Below are 17,270 nucleotides of genomic sequence, written 5' to 3'. Positions count from 1 at the left end.
GAGAACGACAGCAACTCAGCCATGAAGTGGTAGGCCCCGTAAAATCACAGAACGGGTTCAGCGTATGCTGAGGTGCACAGTGTGCAGAAGTCGCCAACTTTCTGGGGAATGTGCGTCCTCGATGCGCACTTCTGCCGAGCCTGCACTGGAGCGGTTACCCAGCGGGCTTCCTCCAGGGCAGTTACGTTGTGAAAGTGCGGACTTAGAGGAAGACTGAGAGGGTTTAGGATGCCATTTGGGACAGGGCCTTACATCACAGAGCGTTGGATGCAGTGGTTTAAAGCACGCCACCACTGGACTCTAGAGCAGTGATGAATCATGCTTCTCTGACTGGCAATCTGATGGACAAGTCTGGGTTTGGCGGTTGCCAGCAGAACGGTACTTGGGCAAGTCCATGCTCCCAACTTTGTTAGAACAGTTTGGGGATGCCGTTCTAGTTCCAACATGACTGCACACCATTTCAAAAAGCGAGATCCATAAAGACATGGATGAGTGAGTTTGGTGTGAAGGATCTTGACTGGCCTGCACAGAGTCCTGACCTCAACCCAACAGAACACCTCTGGGAGGAATTAGAGCGGACTATGACTATGGGCCAGGCCTTCTCATCCAGGTTAAAAAATTCATAAACACACTCCTAAACCTTGTGGAAAGTCTTTCCAGAATATATAAAGCTGCTATAGCTGCAAAGCATGGGGGCCAACTCCATATTTAACCCTATGGATTAAGAATGGGATATCATTAAAGTTCATGCGCATGAAAAGGTAGACGTCCCATAACTTTTGGCAATATAGTGTATCATCTAAACAATGTGTAGAAACAAAAGTATACATTTATAAAGATCCCCACATCCATTCTTGCAAAATAAAAGTAATGAAGGCCACTTTAATGACATACAACCATTCAAAAGTTTGAGGTCAGTAAGATTTTTTTTTAAGAAATTATTTTTTTTATTCAGCAAGCACACATTAAACTGAGCATAAGTGACAGTATATTATATATATATATATATATATATATATATATAAACAATCTATTTCAAATATATGCTTTTATTTTGAACTTTCTACTCATCAAAGAATTAAAAAAAATCATAGTTTCTACAAAAATATTAAGCAGCACAACTGTTCAACATTGATTATGTTTCTTGCTCCACAAATCAGCAAATTACCAGCATTTTTTTATGATATAGTGTACTCTGTGAAGCTCTCATACAGACTAACCGATTTATTCCAAGATTTAAGGATTTTTCTTTTTCTTGTTAGAATTAATGGGGCAGTATCAGAAAATGTTCATATCATTTTCACAAAATATATTGTAAATATAATTTCAATCATTAAAAAAATTTAACCACAGAGATCATGACCATTCCATTCCATTAATGCAAAGATTCAAAAGTAAAACTATGTCAAAAAATTAAAACAAATAGAATTAAGCAAGATCACCAAGTGCTTCTATCTTTTTAATTCCCCTCCAAAAAAAGAAAAAGAAAAACAGCACATGAAGTTCAAATGAACTCTAGTTTATGTTTAGTGGCGGTGTGATTTAGATCCATTCCTTCTTTGGCACTGATTAACAACACAATCGCATAATCCTCGCGTCTCCTATGTGTGTATGGCTCTAGACACAACATCCTGCTTTAATCCTTTTCGCCTCCATTGGCGTCTCCAGGTCCACCGTGGAACTCTCTCCTTCGCTCCTTTTCTTCAGGATAGAGGGCAGAACCAGATCAAAGAGGGTTTCAAACAAAACGTCCACATTGTATCCTGTTTTAGCACTCGTCTCAAAGCACACCCTCTCAGCAGGCAGACAGGCCTTTTCCTCCAGGCCTTTGTAGCGCAGCACACGGCCGTACAGAGCGAAGGCGTCCTCTCTGCTGACCTGCTTGTGCTGGAGCGGAACGGCGGGAGGACTCGGACACGTGATCACGGCCTGAGCTTCCTCCTTGTGCTCGCTTTTCGTGTCTGGGCCTTGAGCGTGAGCTTCGGTAAGGTCTGTTTTGTTACCCACTATGGCAAATATGCAGTCGGTGTTGGCAGTGTCGGTCAGGGACAGGAAGCGGTTCTCCAGCTCAGCCAGGCTCTGCCAGTTGGTGACGTCATAGGTGAGGATGACTGCAGCTGCCCCTCGGCAGTACATGGAGCCCAGACCATGGAACTGCTCTCGACCTGCACAGCACAAACATGACCATCAATATTCATTTGGAGAACTTGCTCTTTTCTTGAGCTCCATTTTTTTTTACTGTATTTTGTTTTTTAAAGGGGTGATGAATTGAGAAATCATCTTTCCCTTCAGCTTTTGATATACAAAAGGTCATGGTAATATAAGATGATCCTGTAAGTTTCAGAGCGGAAAACTTCCTTGTTAGTCAAAGAAAAGCTTTCATAGATACCAGACCCAGAAAATGATCGTGAGCTTAATCCTTGCGACATCGACTGACGAAACACCGCCTCTCCAGAATAATAAGCACATGTAATTCAGTAGCCCCGCCCACCGACTCATCGGACCACGCTAGACAGCAGCAATAAACATGCCGAAGAATATAGCAAGATATTGTTGAAGAACAGTCACGGCATAAGCTTCCTTTGGATCCTTATATTAGGAATAGTGATGTCAATTTACACAAATTCCCATGATTGATCATCGTTTAAATTAACGGTCAATTAATCGATTAATCGTTAACCTTAATACTGCAACATGCATCTACAACAGTGGCTAATCTTAATTTTTATCTAAAAAAAGGGCGCTGGGATTGGAAAATTAGTCAATGTGATTTATAATTTAATTAAATTATTTAATAACCAAATATAACCCATAATACAACAACAACGCCGCCTCAGATCTGTTATTCAGAATGTGAGGACGCTCTTCCAAGAATAACGTGCTGAAACGTCACCTAAACCCAATTAATTCAAAACGATTTATTAAAATATTGTTTTCATTAATGTTATGTAATGTGACAGTCCCAATCATAGTTATTATTAGTCGTGCGTTGCTGTTTGAACTGCACGAGCTGAAGCGGATGCGCTGAATCAACACTGGTTACACTCAAGCTCTTTCATAGCACGCTATTTAACTCAACAAAAAGCTTCCTATATGAGCTTAATCAGATTTATATAAAGTTAACTAAATATTACCGGTACAAATTATATCTGCGTTCATTATTTCATTCATTCATTATCACTCATGTTATCATTCACTAAACTTTCATTAAACTTTCAGGTTGGGATGATCAAAATCTTATTTCATGATATGAGTAATTTCATATTTTTTTTAAATGTAATTTTATAATTATAATATTTTTTTTTATTGTATCTTTGTTTTTAAAAATAGGCAAAAAAAATGCTAATTACAAACAATATGACAAAACCAGTGCTTTATTTTTCAGCTATATTAGGTCTATTTAACAGTAGCAAGTCAAGAAAGAGATTTAATAATCAAATATAAAACTGCTTACTTAGTCTCCACTCTATAATTTAACTATACACTCATTCTTAATAAATAAATTTTAATTATTTAGCCAAGCATGTGATGTTTTTTTTCTATTTTTCATTGGCGTTTGATTGATTAACATTAAACACACAAATTATTAGGTCTGACTTAAGACCTGCACGGATCTAATTACCTCAACTGTACGTTCACTAAAGACATATCCGACTGTGTTTACCTGAACACTTGCCAGACAGTGCAGTTTTACATATTTTTGACCATTTAAACCCAAACAATAATCCACAAAACAATCGATCGCATGTTGTTGCCAGTAGTGCAGCCGTACTAAATTAAACCACAACACAATGAAATCACCACAACGGAAACAAGCCACAACACAAAAAAATTGCCACAACACAACGAAAACAAGCCACAACACAACGAAAACAAGCCACAACACAACGAAAACAAGCCACAACACAACGGAAACAAGCCACAACACAACGAAAACAAGCCACAACACAACGGAAACAAGCCACAACACAACGAAAACAAGCCACAACACAACGAAAACAAGCCACAACACAACGAAAACAAGCCACAACACAACGGAAACACAACGGAAACAAGCCACAACACAACGGAAACAAGCCACAACACAACGAAAACAAGCCACAACACAACGAAAACAAGCCACAACACAACGAAAACAAGCCACAACACAACGAAAACAAGCCACAACACAACGGAAACAAGCCACAACACAACGAAAACAAGCCACAACACAACGGAAACAAGCCACAACACAACGAAAACAAGCCACAACAGTGAAATCACCACAACACAACGAAAACAAGCCACAACACAACGAAAACAAGCCACAACACAGTGAAATCACCACAACACAACGAAAACAAGCCACAACAGTGAAATCACCACAACACAACGAAAACAAGCCACAACACAACGAAAACAAGCCACAACACAACGGAAACAAGCCACAATACAACGAAAACAAGCCACAACAGTGAAATCACCACAACACAACGAAAACAAGCCACAACACAACGAAAACAAGCCACAACACAACGGAAACAAGCCACAACACAACAAAAACAAGCCACAACAGTGAAATCACCACAACACAACGAAAACAAGCCACAACACAACGAAAACAAGCCACAACACAACGAAAACAAGCCACAACAGTGAAATCACCACAACACAACGAAAACAAGCCACAACACAACGAAAACAAGCCACAACACAACGAAAACAAGCCACAACACAACGAAATCAAGCCACAACACAATGAAAACAAGCCACAACAGTGAAATCACCACAACACAATGAAAACAAGCCACAACAGTGAAATCACCACAACACAACGAAAACAAGCCACAACAGTGAAATCACCACAACACAACGAAAACAAGCCACAACACAACGAAAACAAGCCACAACACATCAAAAACAAGCCACAACACAACAAAAACAAGCCACAACACAACGAAATCAAGCCACAACACAACGGAAACAAGCCACAACACAACGGGAACAAGCCACAACACAACGAAATCAAGCCACAACACAACGAAATCAAGCCACAACACAGTGAAATCGCCAAAACACAACGGAAACAAGCCACAACAGTGAAATCACCACAACACAATGAAAACAAGCCACAACAGTGAAATCACCACAACACAACGAAAACAAGCCACAACAGTGAAATCACCACAACACAACGAAAACAAGCCACAACACAACGAAAACAAGCCACAACACAACGAAAACAAGCCACAACACAACGGAAACAAGCCACAACACAACGAAAACAAGCCACAACACAACGGAAACAAGCCACAACACAACGGAAACAAGCCACAACACAACGAAAACAAGCCACAACAGTGAAATCACCACAACACAACGAAAACAAGCCACAACACAACGAAAACAAGCCACAACACAACGGAAACAAGCCACAACACAGTGAAATCACCACAACACAACGAAAACAAGCCACAACAGTGAAATCACCACAACACAACGAAAACAAGCCACAACACAACGAAAACAAGCCAAAACACAACGGAAACAAGCCACAATACAACGAAAACAAGCCACAACAGTGAAATCACCACAACACAACGAAAACAAGCCACAACAGTGAAATCACCACAACACAACGAAAACAAGCCACAACAGTGAAATCACCACAACACAACGAAAACAAGCCACAACACAACGGAAACAAGCCACAACACAGTGAAATCACCACAACACAACGAAAACAAGCCACAACAGTGAAATCACCACAACACAACGAAAACAAGCCACAACACAACGAAAACAAGCCACAACACAACGGAAACAAGCCACAATACAACGAAAACAAGCCACAACAGTGAAATCACCACAACACAACGAAAACAAGCCACAACACAACGAAAACAAGCCACAACACAACGAAAACAAGCCACAATACAACGAAAACAAGCCACAACAGTGAAATCACCACAACACAACGAAAACAAGCCACAACACAACGAAAACAAGCCACAACACAACGAAAACAAGCCACAACACAACGGAAACAAGCCACAACACAACGGAAACAAGCCACAACACAACGAAATCAAGCCACAACACAGCGAAAACAAGCCACAACACAACGAAAACAAGCCACAACTCAACGAAAACAAGCCACAACTCAACGAAAACAAGCCACAACACAACGAAAACAAGCCACAACACAACGGAAACAAGCCACAACACAACGGAAACAAGCCACAACACAACGATAACAAGCCACAACACAACGAAATCAAGCCACAACACAACGAAAACAAGCCACAACACAACGAAAACAAGCCACAACACAACGAAAACAAACCAACGAAAACAAGCCACAACACAACGAAAACAAGCCACAACACAACGGAAACAAGCCACAACACAACGGAAACAAGCCACAACACAACGGAAACAAGCCACAACTAGGGCTGCACGTTTTCAAGTTTTTCATTAACCGTTAACCGAGGCCCTTAGCGGTTAATACTCGGTTAACCATAGTGTGCGTCAGGGTTATTTTTAGCTTATTAATTTGACGACCACCATCTCCGTAGTGAACGCGCCTATAGAGATAAATGCACATCATGGATTACACAATCAGAGAGTAGCCTATTTCTTTTCGTTTTAAATTGTTAAAAGACATTTCAAGTTTCTTAAGATCTATTTCATGTCTGCGAGGCGTACGCTGAGTTTCGTTAAATTAGGATGAGATGCGCTCCAGTTCACGAGCAATGCGAGTGGCCGCGAGGGCGCCTGCACGATTAGAGCATGTAACGTTAGTAAAATATGCAGCCGAGAATGATTCACACAGACTCAGCGTTTGACTCGCGCGGCTGATGAGCCTCTCCCGGCAGAGAGTTCAAGCATCTGTGGACTCGTCCCTTCAGCTCTGGCCATCTTGCTTTCAGTCCGCGATCAGCTTTTTTGTTTTCTTCATTACAGTTAAAGTAACGTCTGCTTTTCTCTAGTCATTCACAAGTTTCTCACTTCAAACTTTCTTTATTCTGATCCGTTATGCACAGCGCGCGCGGCTCGCGCTCTGCTTCTGCCCTAATGCGACTTTTAGTCCAGTGCGACGTATGTTATTTTCCTCTTCATGACGCATATTTTGACTGATGCGACTCATACTCCGGAGCAACTTATAGCCTGAAAAATGCGGTAACCACTGCATTGCAATACTTGCATTTCGCCCCGTCACTCTCATTTTTAAAGTGCTCCCACGCTTTCTTTGCCCGCTTAGAAAGCTGGTCATGACTTCTTCTTGTGGATACTACCCTAACCCTATGGATACTACAAATGTCTGGGAGCGCTCTGGCGGTCTATAGGGGTGCAAACATATATTACAACTAAATTCAAGGCACGTCATTGACGCCACTTAACCGAGCAAAATGTTTCACTCGGTTACGCAATTTTTAACGGTTAATCAGTCAATCGGTTAACCATGGAAACCCCTAGCCACAACACAACGAAATCAAACCACAACACAACAAAAACAAGCCACAACACAACGGAAACAAGCCACAACACAACGAAAACAAGCCACAACACAACGGAAACAAGCCACAACACAACGGAAACAAGCCACAACACAACGAAAACAAGCCACAACACAGTGAAATCACCACAACACAATGAAAACAAGCCACAACAGTGAAATCACCACAACACAACGAAAACAAGCCACAACACAACGAAAACAAGCCACAACACAACGAAAACAAGCCACAACACAACGGAAACACAACGGAAACAAGCCACAACACAACGAAAACAAGCCACAACACAACGAAAACAAGCCACAACACAAACGGAAACACAACGGAAACAAGCCACAACACAACGGAAACAAGCCACAACACAACGAAAACAAGCCACAACACAACGAAAACAAGCCACAACACAACGAAAACAAGCCACAACACAACGAAATCAAGCCACAACACAACAAAAACAAGCCACAACACAACGAAAACAAGCCACAACACAACGGAAACAAGCCACAACACAACGGAAACAAGCCACAACACAACGGAAACAAGCCACAACACAACGAAATCAAGCCACAACACAACGAAAACAAGCAACAACACAACGAAAACAAGCCACAACACAGTGAAATCACCACAACACAAAGGAAACAAGCCACAACACAACGGAAACAAGCCACAACACAACGAAAACAAGCCACAACACAACGAAATCAAGCCACAACACAATGAAAACAAGCCACAACACAACGAAAACAAGCCACAACACAGTGAAATCACCACAACACAACGGAAACAAGCCACAACACAACGGAAACAAGCCACAACACAACGAAATCAAGCCACAACACAACGGAAACAAGCCACAACACAACAAAAACAAGCTACAACACAACGAAAACAAGCCACAACACAACGAAATCGCCACAACACAACGAAATCAAGCCACAACACAACGAAATCAAGCCACAACACAACGGAAACAAGCCACAACACAAAAGAAACAAGCCACAACACAGTGAAATCGCCACAACACAACAAAATCAAGCCACAACACAAAAGAAACAAGCCACAACACAACGAAATCAAGCCACAACACAAAGAAAACAAGCCACAACACAACGAAATCAAGCCACAACACAACAGAAACAAGCCACAACACAACGAAAACAAGCCACAACACAACGAAATCAAGCCACAACACAACGGAAACAAGCCACAACACAACGAAAACAAGCCACAACACAACGAAATCAAGCCACAACACAGTGAAATCGCCACAACACAATGGAAACAAGCCACAACACAACGGAAACAAGCCACAACACAACGAAAACAAGCCACAACACAGTGAAATCGCCACAACACAACAAAAACAAGCTACAACACAACAAAAACAAGCTACAACACAACGAAATCGCCACAACACAACGAAATCAAGCCACAACACAACGGAAACAAGCCACAACACAACGAAAACAAGCCACAACACAGTGAAATCGCCACAACACAGTGAAATCGCCACAACACAACAAAATCAAGCCACATCACAACGGAAACAAGCCGCAACACAACGGAAACAAGCCACAACACAGTGAAATCGCCACAACACAGTGAAATCGCCACAACACAACGAAATCAAGCCACAACACAACGAAAACAAGCCACAACACAACGAAAACAAGCCACAACACAGTGAAATCGCCACAACACAGTGAAATCGCCACAACACAACAAAATCAAGCCACAACACAACGGAAACAAGCCGCAACACAACTAAATCAAGCCACAACACAACGAAAACAAGCCACAACACAACGGAAACAAGCCACAACACAACGAAATCAAGCCACAACACAACGAAATCAAGCCACAACACAACGAAAACAAGCCATAACACAGTGAAATCGCCACAACACAACGGAAACAAGCCACAACAGTGAAATCACCACAACACAACGGAAACAAACCACAACACAACGAAATCAAGCCACAACACAACGAAAACAAGCCACAACACAACGAAAACAAGCCACAACACAGTGAAATCACCACAAAACAACGGAAACAAGCCACAACACAGTGAAATCACCACAACACAACGGAAACAAGCCACAACACAGTGAAATCACCACAACACAACGGAAACAAGCCACAACACAACGAAAACAAGCCACAACACAACGGAAACAAGCCACAACACAGCGACAACACATTTGTAAAAATTTGATTTCATTTGATTTTTGGCCATTCAGACTTGCTACTTGCTACCTTCTCTATTTGGAAGACTGACCGATGAATTTGGGGAACGTTTCCTTGTGTAAAGTTTGGTGGAGGAAGGATAATGTTATGGCACTGTTTTTCAGGAGTTGGGCTTGGTCCCTTCCTTCCAGTGAAGGGAAATCTTAATGATTTAGCAAACAAACTTTAATGAGACCATGACTTTTTGGACAATGCGATCAACTTTGTGGAAACAGTTTGGGGAAGGCCCTTTTCTATTCCAGCATGACTGTGCCCCAGAGCACAAAGCAAGGTCCATAAACATATGGTTGGATGAGTTTGTTTAGGAAGAACTGTTTGTCAGAGAGCCCTGACCTCAACCCCATCGGACACTTTTGGAACTGAAACAGAGACTATGAGCCTTTTATCGTTCAACATCAGTGCATGACTTCACAAATGCTCTACTGGATAAATGGGGAAAAATTCCCATAGAAACACTTCAAAATTGAAGAGTCCTGAAGAGCTGCAAAGGGGTGACCAACTCTATATTAATGTCTATGTATTTAGAATGTGATGTCATTACAGTCCCTGTTGGTGTAATGGTCAGGTTGCATACATTTATATTTTACCTTACATAACAAGCCAGTCAAATCACTGTGCTTTTATTTATATATAATGATAATTGGCCAATTAAATCTGTTAAAGTGTAAATGTAATTTGGCCACAACTATGGTCAAAATGGAAATGTCTCAACACAATCTCAACACAATCAGTCACGACACAAAGTCTTTTATAATCTAAAGCAATTGCATAATTTAAGCATTTTGATATTTAATAACACTGTAATTATTCCATTTAACAGTTTCCAGGACATTAGTTTCAGTTTAATTAGATATTGTGTATTTTTTAAACTTACAAAGTAAAAATGATTAAACATTAAACATAAACCTGCTGTATTATATAGTTTGTGCATTTTAGTCCCTTTAATGAGAAAATGTGCACTTTTTACAGCCCTGCTGATGAGGATTTAAAGGTACAAAGGTCAATAGAATTAAACACAAGTACCCTGAATAGTTCCTAGGGTCCAAATCTCCTTTAAGTTACAGACGGGGGGAAAAAACCCTTCATTTTCTCTTTCTCTATTTCCTTTAAAAAAATTTTTTTTTTTTTAAAGGTCAGTCATGATACTGAGAGCTGTAACAGCAGAAATACAAAAGCTTATTGTTGTAAAATATGTAGTGGTCTTCAACAAACTTGGCTTCTACTGTCTGTGTCTGAAGGATGTGAGAGAAAGCTTTGTTCCTTTTTCTTATGCATATCATGCAGCAAAAATGTGTAAAATATGAAGACCCGGAATGCATATTAAACTTCTAATATTTATGAGCATGGCTCTTGCATACCACCAAATCAAGTTCAAATGTAAAATAATAAGGAATTAATTTTGCATTTAATGAGTTTTATACATTTTGCATCCATTTGAGATAAATTGTTTAGTGTAGGGATGCTACGATCAGGAATTTTGCAGCCGTTAAAACTACCAATTTCTTGTCATCATAATCCTTATCAATCCCAATCATTCAAGGTTTATATATAAGGTGCATGAAGGACCCTCAGACCATGAGAATGCAGAGAAAAATTATCTGGTTTAATGAAATTAAGATTAAACTGTTTTGCCAGAATGGCAAGAATCATGCCTGGAGGAAACCAGACCCCAATAATCACCTGGCCAATACCATCTCCATAGAAGCATGGTGGTGGCAGCATCATGCTGTGGGGATGTTTTTCAGCTGCAGGAACTGGGAGACTAGTCAGGATCGATGGAAAGATTAATGCAGCAATGTACAGAGATATCACTGATTAAAAAAAATTGATAACAAATGAGTGGCTATGGGACAAGTCTGTGAATGTCATTTAGGGCTGTCAACAAATATTCCAAATTTGAATATCAATTCGAATAGTTTAAAAAATAAATAATTTCAAAGGTAAAAATTAATATTCAAATTTATACAAAAATTAAATAAATCGGGGGGAAAATAATAAAATTTCTTTCAATCACTGAATAAAGCCTGCTATATTTGGGAAAAGAGTCGCGACCTTAAATTGCCTGCACAAAACTGTTGCTCAGCACTCAAAGTTTGTATATTTAAACCGTTATGCGCAGAGAGCGTGAGCTGAGGGCGAGAGAGAGTGAGGTATGCGGTCTTGGCCATTATGATGTGAGTTCCAGACCATCAGCGGCAGTCATCGCTCATTTACCCACAGAGAAAAGCATCATCTAGTTGATTTACTTGTTTTTGTGTAAGTAATACATTGTCAAATATGTTTAAACTTAAATAGACTACCTATACATGTAGTTGTGTCTCTTGGTATTATTTGTCCTGTTAATGACTGAATGCGCAACCTGAATTGACAAAATGCACAACCAGATATTTGAATAGTTTGAATATTCGTGTTTATTTTAGAGGGAATATTCACACGTCATTTCTGAGCAATTTTGACAGCCCTAATGTCATTCAGTGGCCCAGCCAGAGATCAGACTTGAACCCGATTGAACATCTCTGAGAGATCTGAAAATGGCTGTGCAGTCTGCACCTACGCTCCCCATCCAACCTGATAGGTCCTGCAAAGAAGAATCTTAGAAACTGGCCAAAAAAGTTGTGCCGAGCTTGTAGCATCATCCACGAAAAGACTTGAAGCTGTAATTGGTGCCAAAGGTGTTTCAACAAAGTATTGAGAAAAGGCTATGAATACTTATGTACATGATTATTATTTTTTATATTTTATTTTATTTTTTATAAATTTGCAAAGATTTCAATCTGACTTTTCACATTTTCATTATGGGGAATTGTTTGAGGAATTTTGAGGAAAATAATGAATTTAATAAATTTTGGAATAGTCACATAAAATGTGGAAAAAGTGAAGCGCTGTGAATACTTTCCATATGCACTGTACTTTTTTTTAGCGCTCAAGAAGTAATTAGGCTATTCAAAATAAGCATGTTCATACACAGCCATAGATCAGTCTCAGCATCATGTAGGTTGTCTACAAATCAGAAGGTTGGTGGTTCAATCCCCGGTTCCACTTGACCAAGTGTCAAAGTGTCCATGAGCAAGACACCTAACCCCAAGCTGCTCCCGACGAGCTGGATGGCGCCTTACATGGCTGACATCGCCGTCGGTGTATGAATGGGTGAATGTGAGGCAAAAATGTAAAGCGCTTTGGATAAAAGCGCTATATAAATGCAGTCCATTTACCAGTCCATTTTACTCTAAACTCCCTCCCCAGTGAAACTAATGCAGAGATCACACTGCCCTATTTTAGCTCCGATTGGACCCACCGACAGGCTTGTTGAAATTGCCAACAAATGCCTGAAATCATAGGCAAATAGGTGCTCGGGCATGTGAGTGACAATGACACAGTGTGAAGGATCAAACGCGATCAAAGAGAATTGCAGACGAGTCGCCAATGCCATGAGATATTTGGCATATCTGGACCTGTCAGAAATTCAAAATGCTGCTGTGTGAAATGAGTTCTGACAGAAAATGACGTCGGTGATGACCAACAGCCAATGAGAGAGCAAAATACAGGGCAACAGTAAGTTTGGGGAGGAGTTATAGACCAGAATATCAGTTTTTAATTGATTTTTACAACTCTGAAAAAGAGTTTACAATTTTTTATTTTTAATCAAACTGAAACAAAGCACAAACATTTGCTTGAGGAGCCGCAACAGCAGCACATTGGAAAATTATTTATTTACCTCCAACTCTCTTTGCAGAACACAATCCTTGCTCCTCACGTCTCCCCAACCATTTCCTCCTCCGTAATCTTTTTCTCCGTTTCGCAGCAAACCAGCACACGGAAAATTTGGAATGCAAACTTTCTGCAGTTTATCATTTTTAATAATAATAATTCCAGTCTTGCGCGAAAACTGTCTGATGCATGTGATCTTGCGTTGTTTACTTGTCACATCTCACGTGTGTTTGCTTGGGAAACGTAGTTTGCTGTGTAAAGTCATGCAATGTGAACCCCCCCCCCCATGTTGCCGATGGACACATTCAGTGTGAACCGGTGTGAGCACTACACAAGACAGTCATGCAGTGTGAAAAAAGCAGTGATCCGATGATGAGTTTGAAAATCGTGCAGTTTTAACTCGGCATATGCAACTTTGTGACGCCATATAGATTATACATTTGACATTAATGTATTTTCCGGATGCTTTCTGTACGTTATCTGTACGCATTTTTACCTATCGTAGTAGACCGTAGTAGTATGTCTACTACGCTGTGTGATTCCGTGTGAATGTCTACACTGAAACAAACCATTATGTGTGTGTAAACTGATTCATAAACATACTAAATGATATTTTTTGAAAATGTAAAAATGCAGAATTTTCTCGTGATGGGTAGGTTTAGGGGCAGTGTGTGTGTGTGTGTGTGTGTGTGTGTGTGTGTGTGTGTGTGTGTGTGTGTGTGTGTGTGTGTGTGTGATGAGTAGGTTTAGGGGTAGGGGCAGTGTGCGAATTTGCGTATCATATGTAATTTTATTTGATCAATCTGTTTATCAAGAGGGATACAACATATTCACTCTGTACAATTTATTAGTTCATTCATTTCCTGGGATTCAAACCCATGAACTTGGCATTGCTAGCATTATGCCCTACTGTTTGAACTTCAGAAGCACCAGCAATACTGTTTGAACTTCAGAAGCACCAGCAATATTCACTAAGACATGGTGAGGCAATACAGAGAAAGTAAGGCCTTTATTAACCCTCCAGAGCCGTGTGGATTACTTTCATAATGGATGCACTTTTTTGGGCTGCCATTCACTGCCAGTATAATGCTTATTAGCCAGGACATTTATAATACAACTTAAGATTGTATTTGTCTGAAAGAAGAATGTAACTTACAACTTAAATGTCTTGAAGCTGAGTAAATTATGAAATAATTAACATTTTTGGGTGAACTATCCTTTTAATGTTCACCTGCCCTTCTGCAGATCCCTCTGAAGAATTCAAGTGTTACAAACAACCAGCTGAAGTTTACTGACCATTTCAGTCTGATCTTATAGTCAAAAAATTAAGATACAATTTGGACAGCTTTAATGTAAATCGCTGAGATCCTAATAACAATCTAGCAGACTACTTACTTAAAATTCATATAATTATCAGTTGTCACACACTATATCTCCCAGCAATTTCTTTTTAAGATGATTTAAATGCTTAGTTTTATGATAAATGCTCTGTAGCTTTTATTGTGGGGGCAAAACATATAATGCAATGCAATACAATATGATGATTCAAAGATGTAAAAGTAGATGTCATATCATATCTGATACGCATTGTAAAACAATTTCTAAAATACAGGCCTATATTTATGAATAATCAAGTAAGCCTAAGTTGCTTCAGTCCAGTAAATGTTCATAACAATATAAAAGTTACATAAAAGACACATGTGGTGTCCCACGACCTGACAACATTTCTAGGATTATACTCAAAGGACTTTTACTTTGTAAAAATCAGGTCAGAGGGCAGAAACATTGTTATGTTCATGACAAAAATATATGACAAAAACTGTCATTTTGCTAAAATGATGATCGGCATGCTTTACTTTTTCTTGGAAATTCAGGTTCTTGACTATTTTTCTATATAATATATAAATAGACACCCACACATTTAGACAAATGAGCAAACTTGATGGTGAGTGTTTTCCATCCCTCCCTCCTAAACCCCCACCCCTACGACTGTGTGACCAGTGAAACCTTTCATTTACACACATCCCCCCCCCCTCTCTCTCTCAATACACACTCATCTGACTAGCACACAAGCATGTGACTTTTTCCCAGATAAGAGACCACAAACAGCCCTACACGGGGTCAGCTGTCATCTGATAAAATTCCACAGGAAATGACATAGGCTACTTTCTACATTTAGATAGATAGATAGATAGATAGATAGATAGATAGATAGATAGATACATAGATAGATAGATAGATAGATAGATAGATAGATAGATAGATAGATCTGTTTAGACCTTAAGAATTATATTATTTTACATTATACAAAATACTTTGTCAAATGAGTGCCTTTAATGGGTGAAGTTAAGGCATTTACCTTTTGGCTAACTAATTTACATAAAAAATAAGGTGAAATATGCATTAGAAAATAATCTACACCATGATTTTGACTTAATATAAATAATGTTTGTTTGTTTTTCTGTATATTTTGAAGTACCGTAGGTCAAATTATGTGAACTTCACCCATGAAAGGGCCAGTTCTAAATATCTGAATAAGGAACAAAAAGTGCTGACATTTACGAAATAAAACAAGGCCATCACTGTGAGAAAGCCGTTCTGAGCTGTAAATCAAAATTGAACTAGCAATAAAAAAGCAGAAATTTACACACACACACACACGTGACAAAAAAAGATATGATTTAAATTAATTCACCTGACATAGCACAGTCTTGTTTTTATAGTTAGAAGTTCAGCTGACTTTGTTGGTACTCTTTTAAATGAAATCATGATTTGCAAAACACACTGTGATAACGTGTTAGAGTATTTTTAGGCTCTGTTTTACAAACAAAAAAAGGTGTAGAAGTAGCCAACCTGCAGTGTCCCATATTGATATGTTGTAGGGTCCCCACTGTTTTAGGAAGAACGCTCCTCCGACTGTGCTTATAGTGTCCTTAAATTTTCTCTCCGTGTATCTGTGGAGGAGAGAAGTCTTTCCTACGTTCATGTCCCCCAGAATGACGACTTTCACGTCGGGTTTCTTGGTCCTTGTGGCTTGAGGCATGTCTCCAAACACATGCCACTCATGCACGCTCAACTCTTACAGGTAAAATCGCCACATAAAATAAACAATCCAGAGCACGCGATATCGCACCCTGCGTTTTAAGGTGCATGATCTTATTACGTCCTCCGTACAAAGCTTGGCGAAATAAACCCTATTCGTGTGTTAAGTCAGAAGAGTTATATTTATTTATTTTTTTATATCAACGCCTACAGAACTTTGGGTTCCGCTAAAGTTGGGTTTAGCGGTAGTGGCAGTGCTGTCCGTTTGGACAACGAGTCTTTGAGTCAAGATTCATTCAAGAATCAGACTGAATCATTCCGAGCTTTTCTCCAAAATAACAAACAAACAAACAAAAACTTTATTTTAAATGTTTTATTTTTATTATTATCATTGTTTAATTAAAATGCTAATTATATATTGTAACATAATAAACCGGGACAAGTGATCATACAGTACAGACAATGTGCTAATTAACAAAACGTAACAATTTAATGTCCCTACATTGGCTTTATTTGAACATATTAGAGCTTTTAAGTCAAGGCAACAATAGCCAGATGGTACATAAAGTCATTTAAACAATAAATAAATAAATATGCAAAGAATATATATATATATATATATATATATATATATATATATATATATATATATATATATATATATATATATATATATATATATATAAACTATTATAAAACAAATATTTACATTTTTCTTGTTTTTCAAATTGCCTTAAGGTATTGCTGAACTTCTGATTTCAAAATAGT

The 17,270-nt window shown here is 39.1% G+C and overlaps 1 protein-coding gene across 1 annotated transcript; it reads right to left on the bottom strand.

Moving 5' to 3' along the window:
* Nucleotides 1-1,058: 1,058 nt before the first annotated feature.
* rab20 (RAB20, member RAS oncogene family) lies at nt 1,059-16,767 on the bottom strand. Its single transcript, XM_067443425.1, has 2 exons — nt 16,314-16,767; nt 1,059-2,165 (listed from the first exon to the last, which is right to left on the bottom strand). The coding sequence occupies exons 1-2, from the start codon at nt 16,501-16,503 to the stop codon at nt 1,618-1,620; spliced, it is 738 nt and encodes a 245-aa protein (XP_067299526.1). The 5' UTR covers nt 16,504-16,767; the 3' UTR covers nt 1,059-1,617.
* Nucleotides 16,768-17,270: the final 503 nt, after the last annotated feature.

This window comes from Pseudorasbora parva, chromosome 5 (genome assembly GCF_024679245.1).
Source record: "Pseudorasbora parva isolate DD20220531a chromosome 5, ASM2467924v1, whole genome shotgun sequence".
In the NCBI taxonomy this organism is placed as follows: Eukaryota; Metazoa; Chordata; class Actinopteri; order Cypriniformes; family Gobionidae; genus Pseudorasbora; species Pseudorasbora parva.
This window is presented reverse-complemented; position numbering and strand designations above follow the sequence as displayed.

Excerpts from the sequence above, each read along its gene's own strand:
- rab20 (XM_067443425.1), bottom strand. The coding sequence starts at position 16,503 with ATGCCTCAAGCCACAAGGACCAAGAAACCCGACGTGAAAGTCGTCATT. Across the intron at positions 2,166-16,313 it reads ATCAATATGGGACACTGCAG|GTCGAGAGCAGTTCCATGGT; the intron begins GTTGGCTACTTC and ends TGTGCTGTGCAG.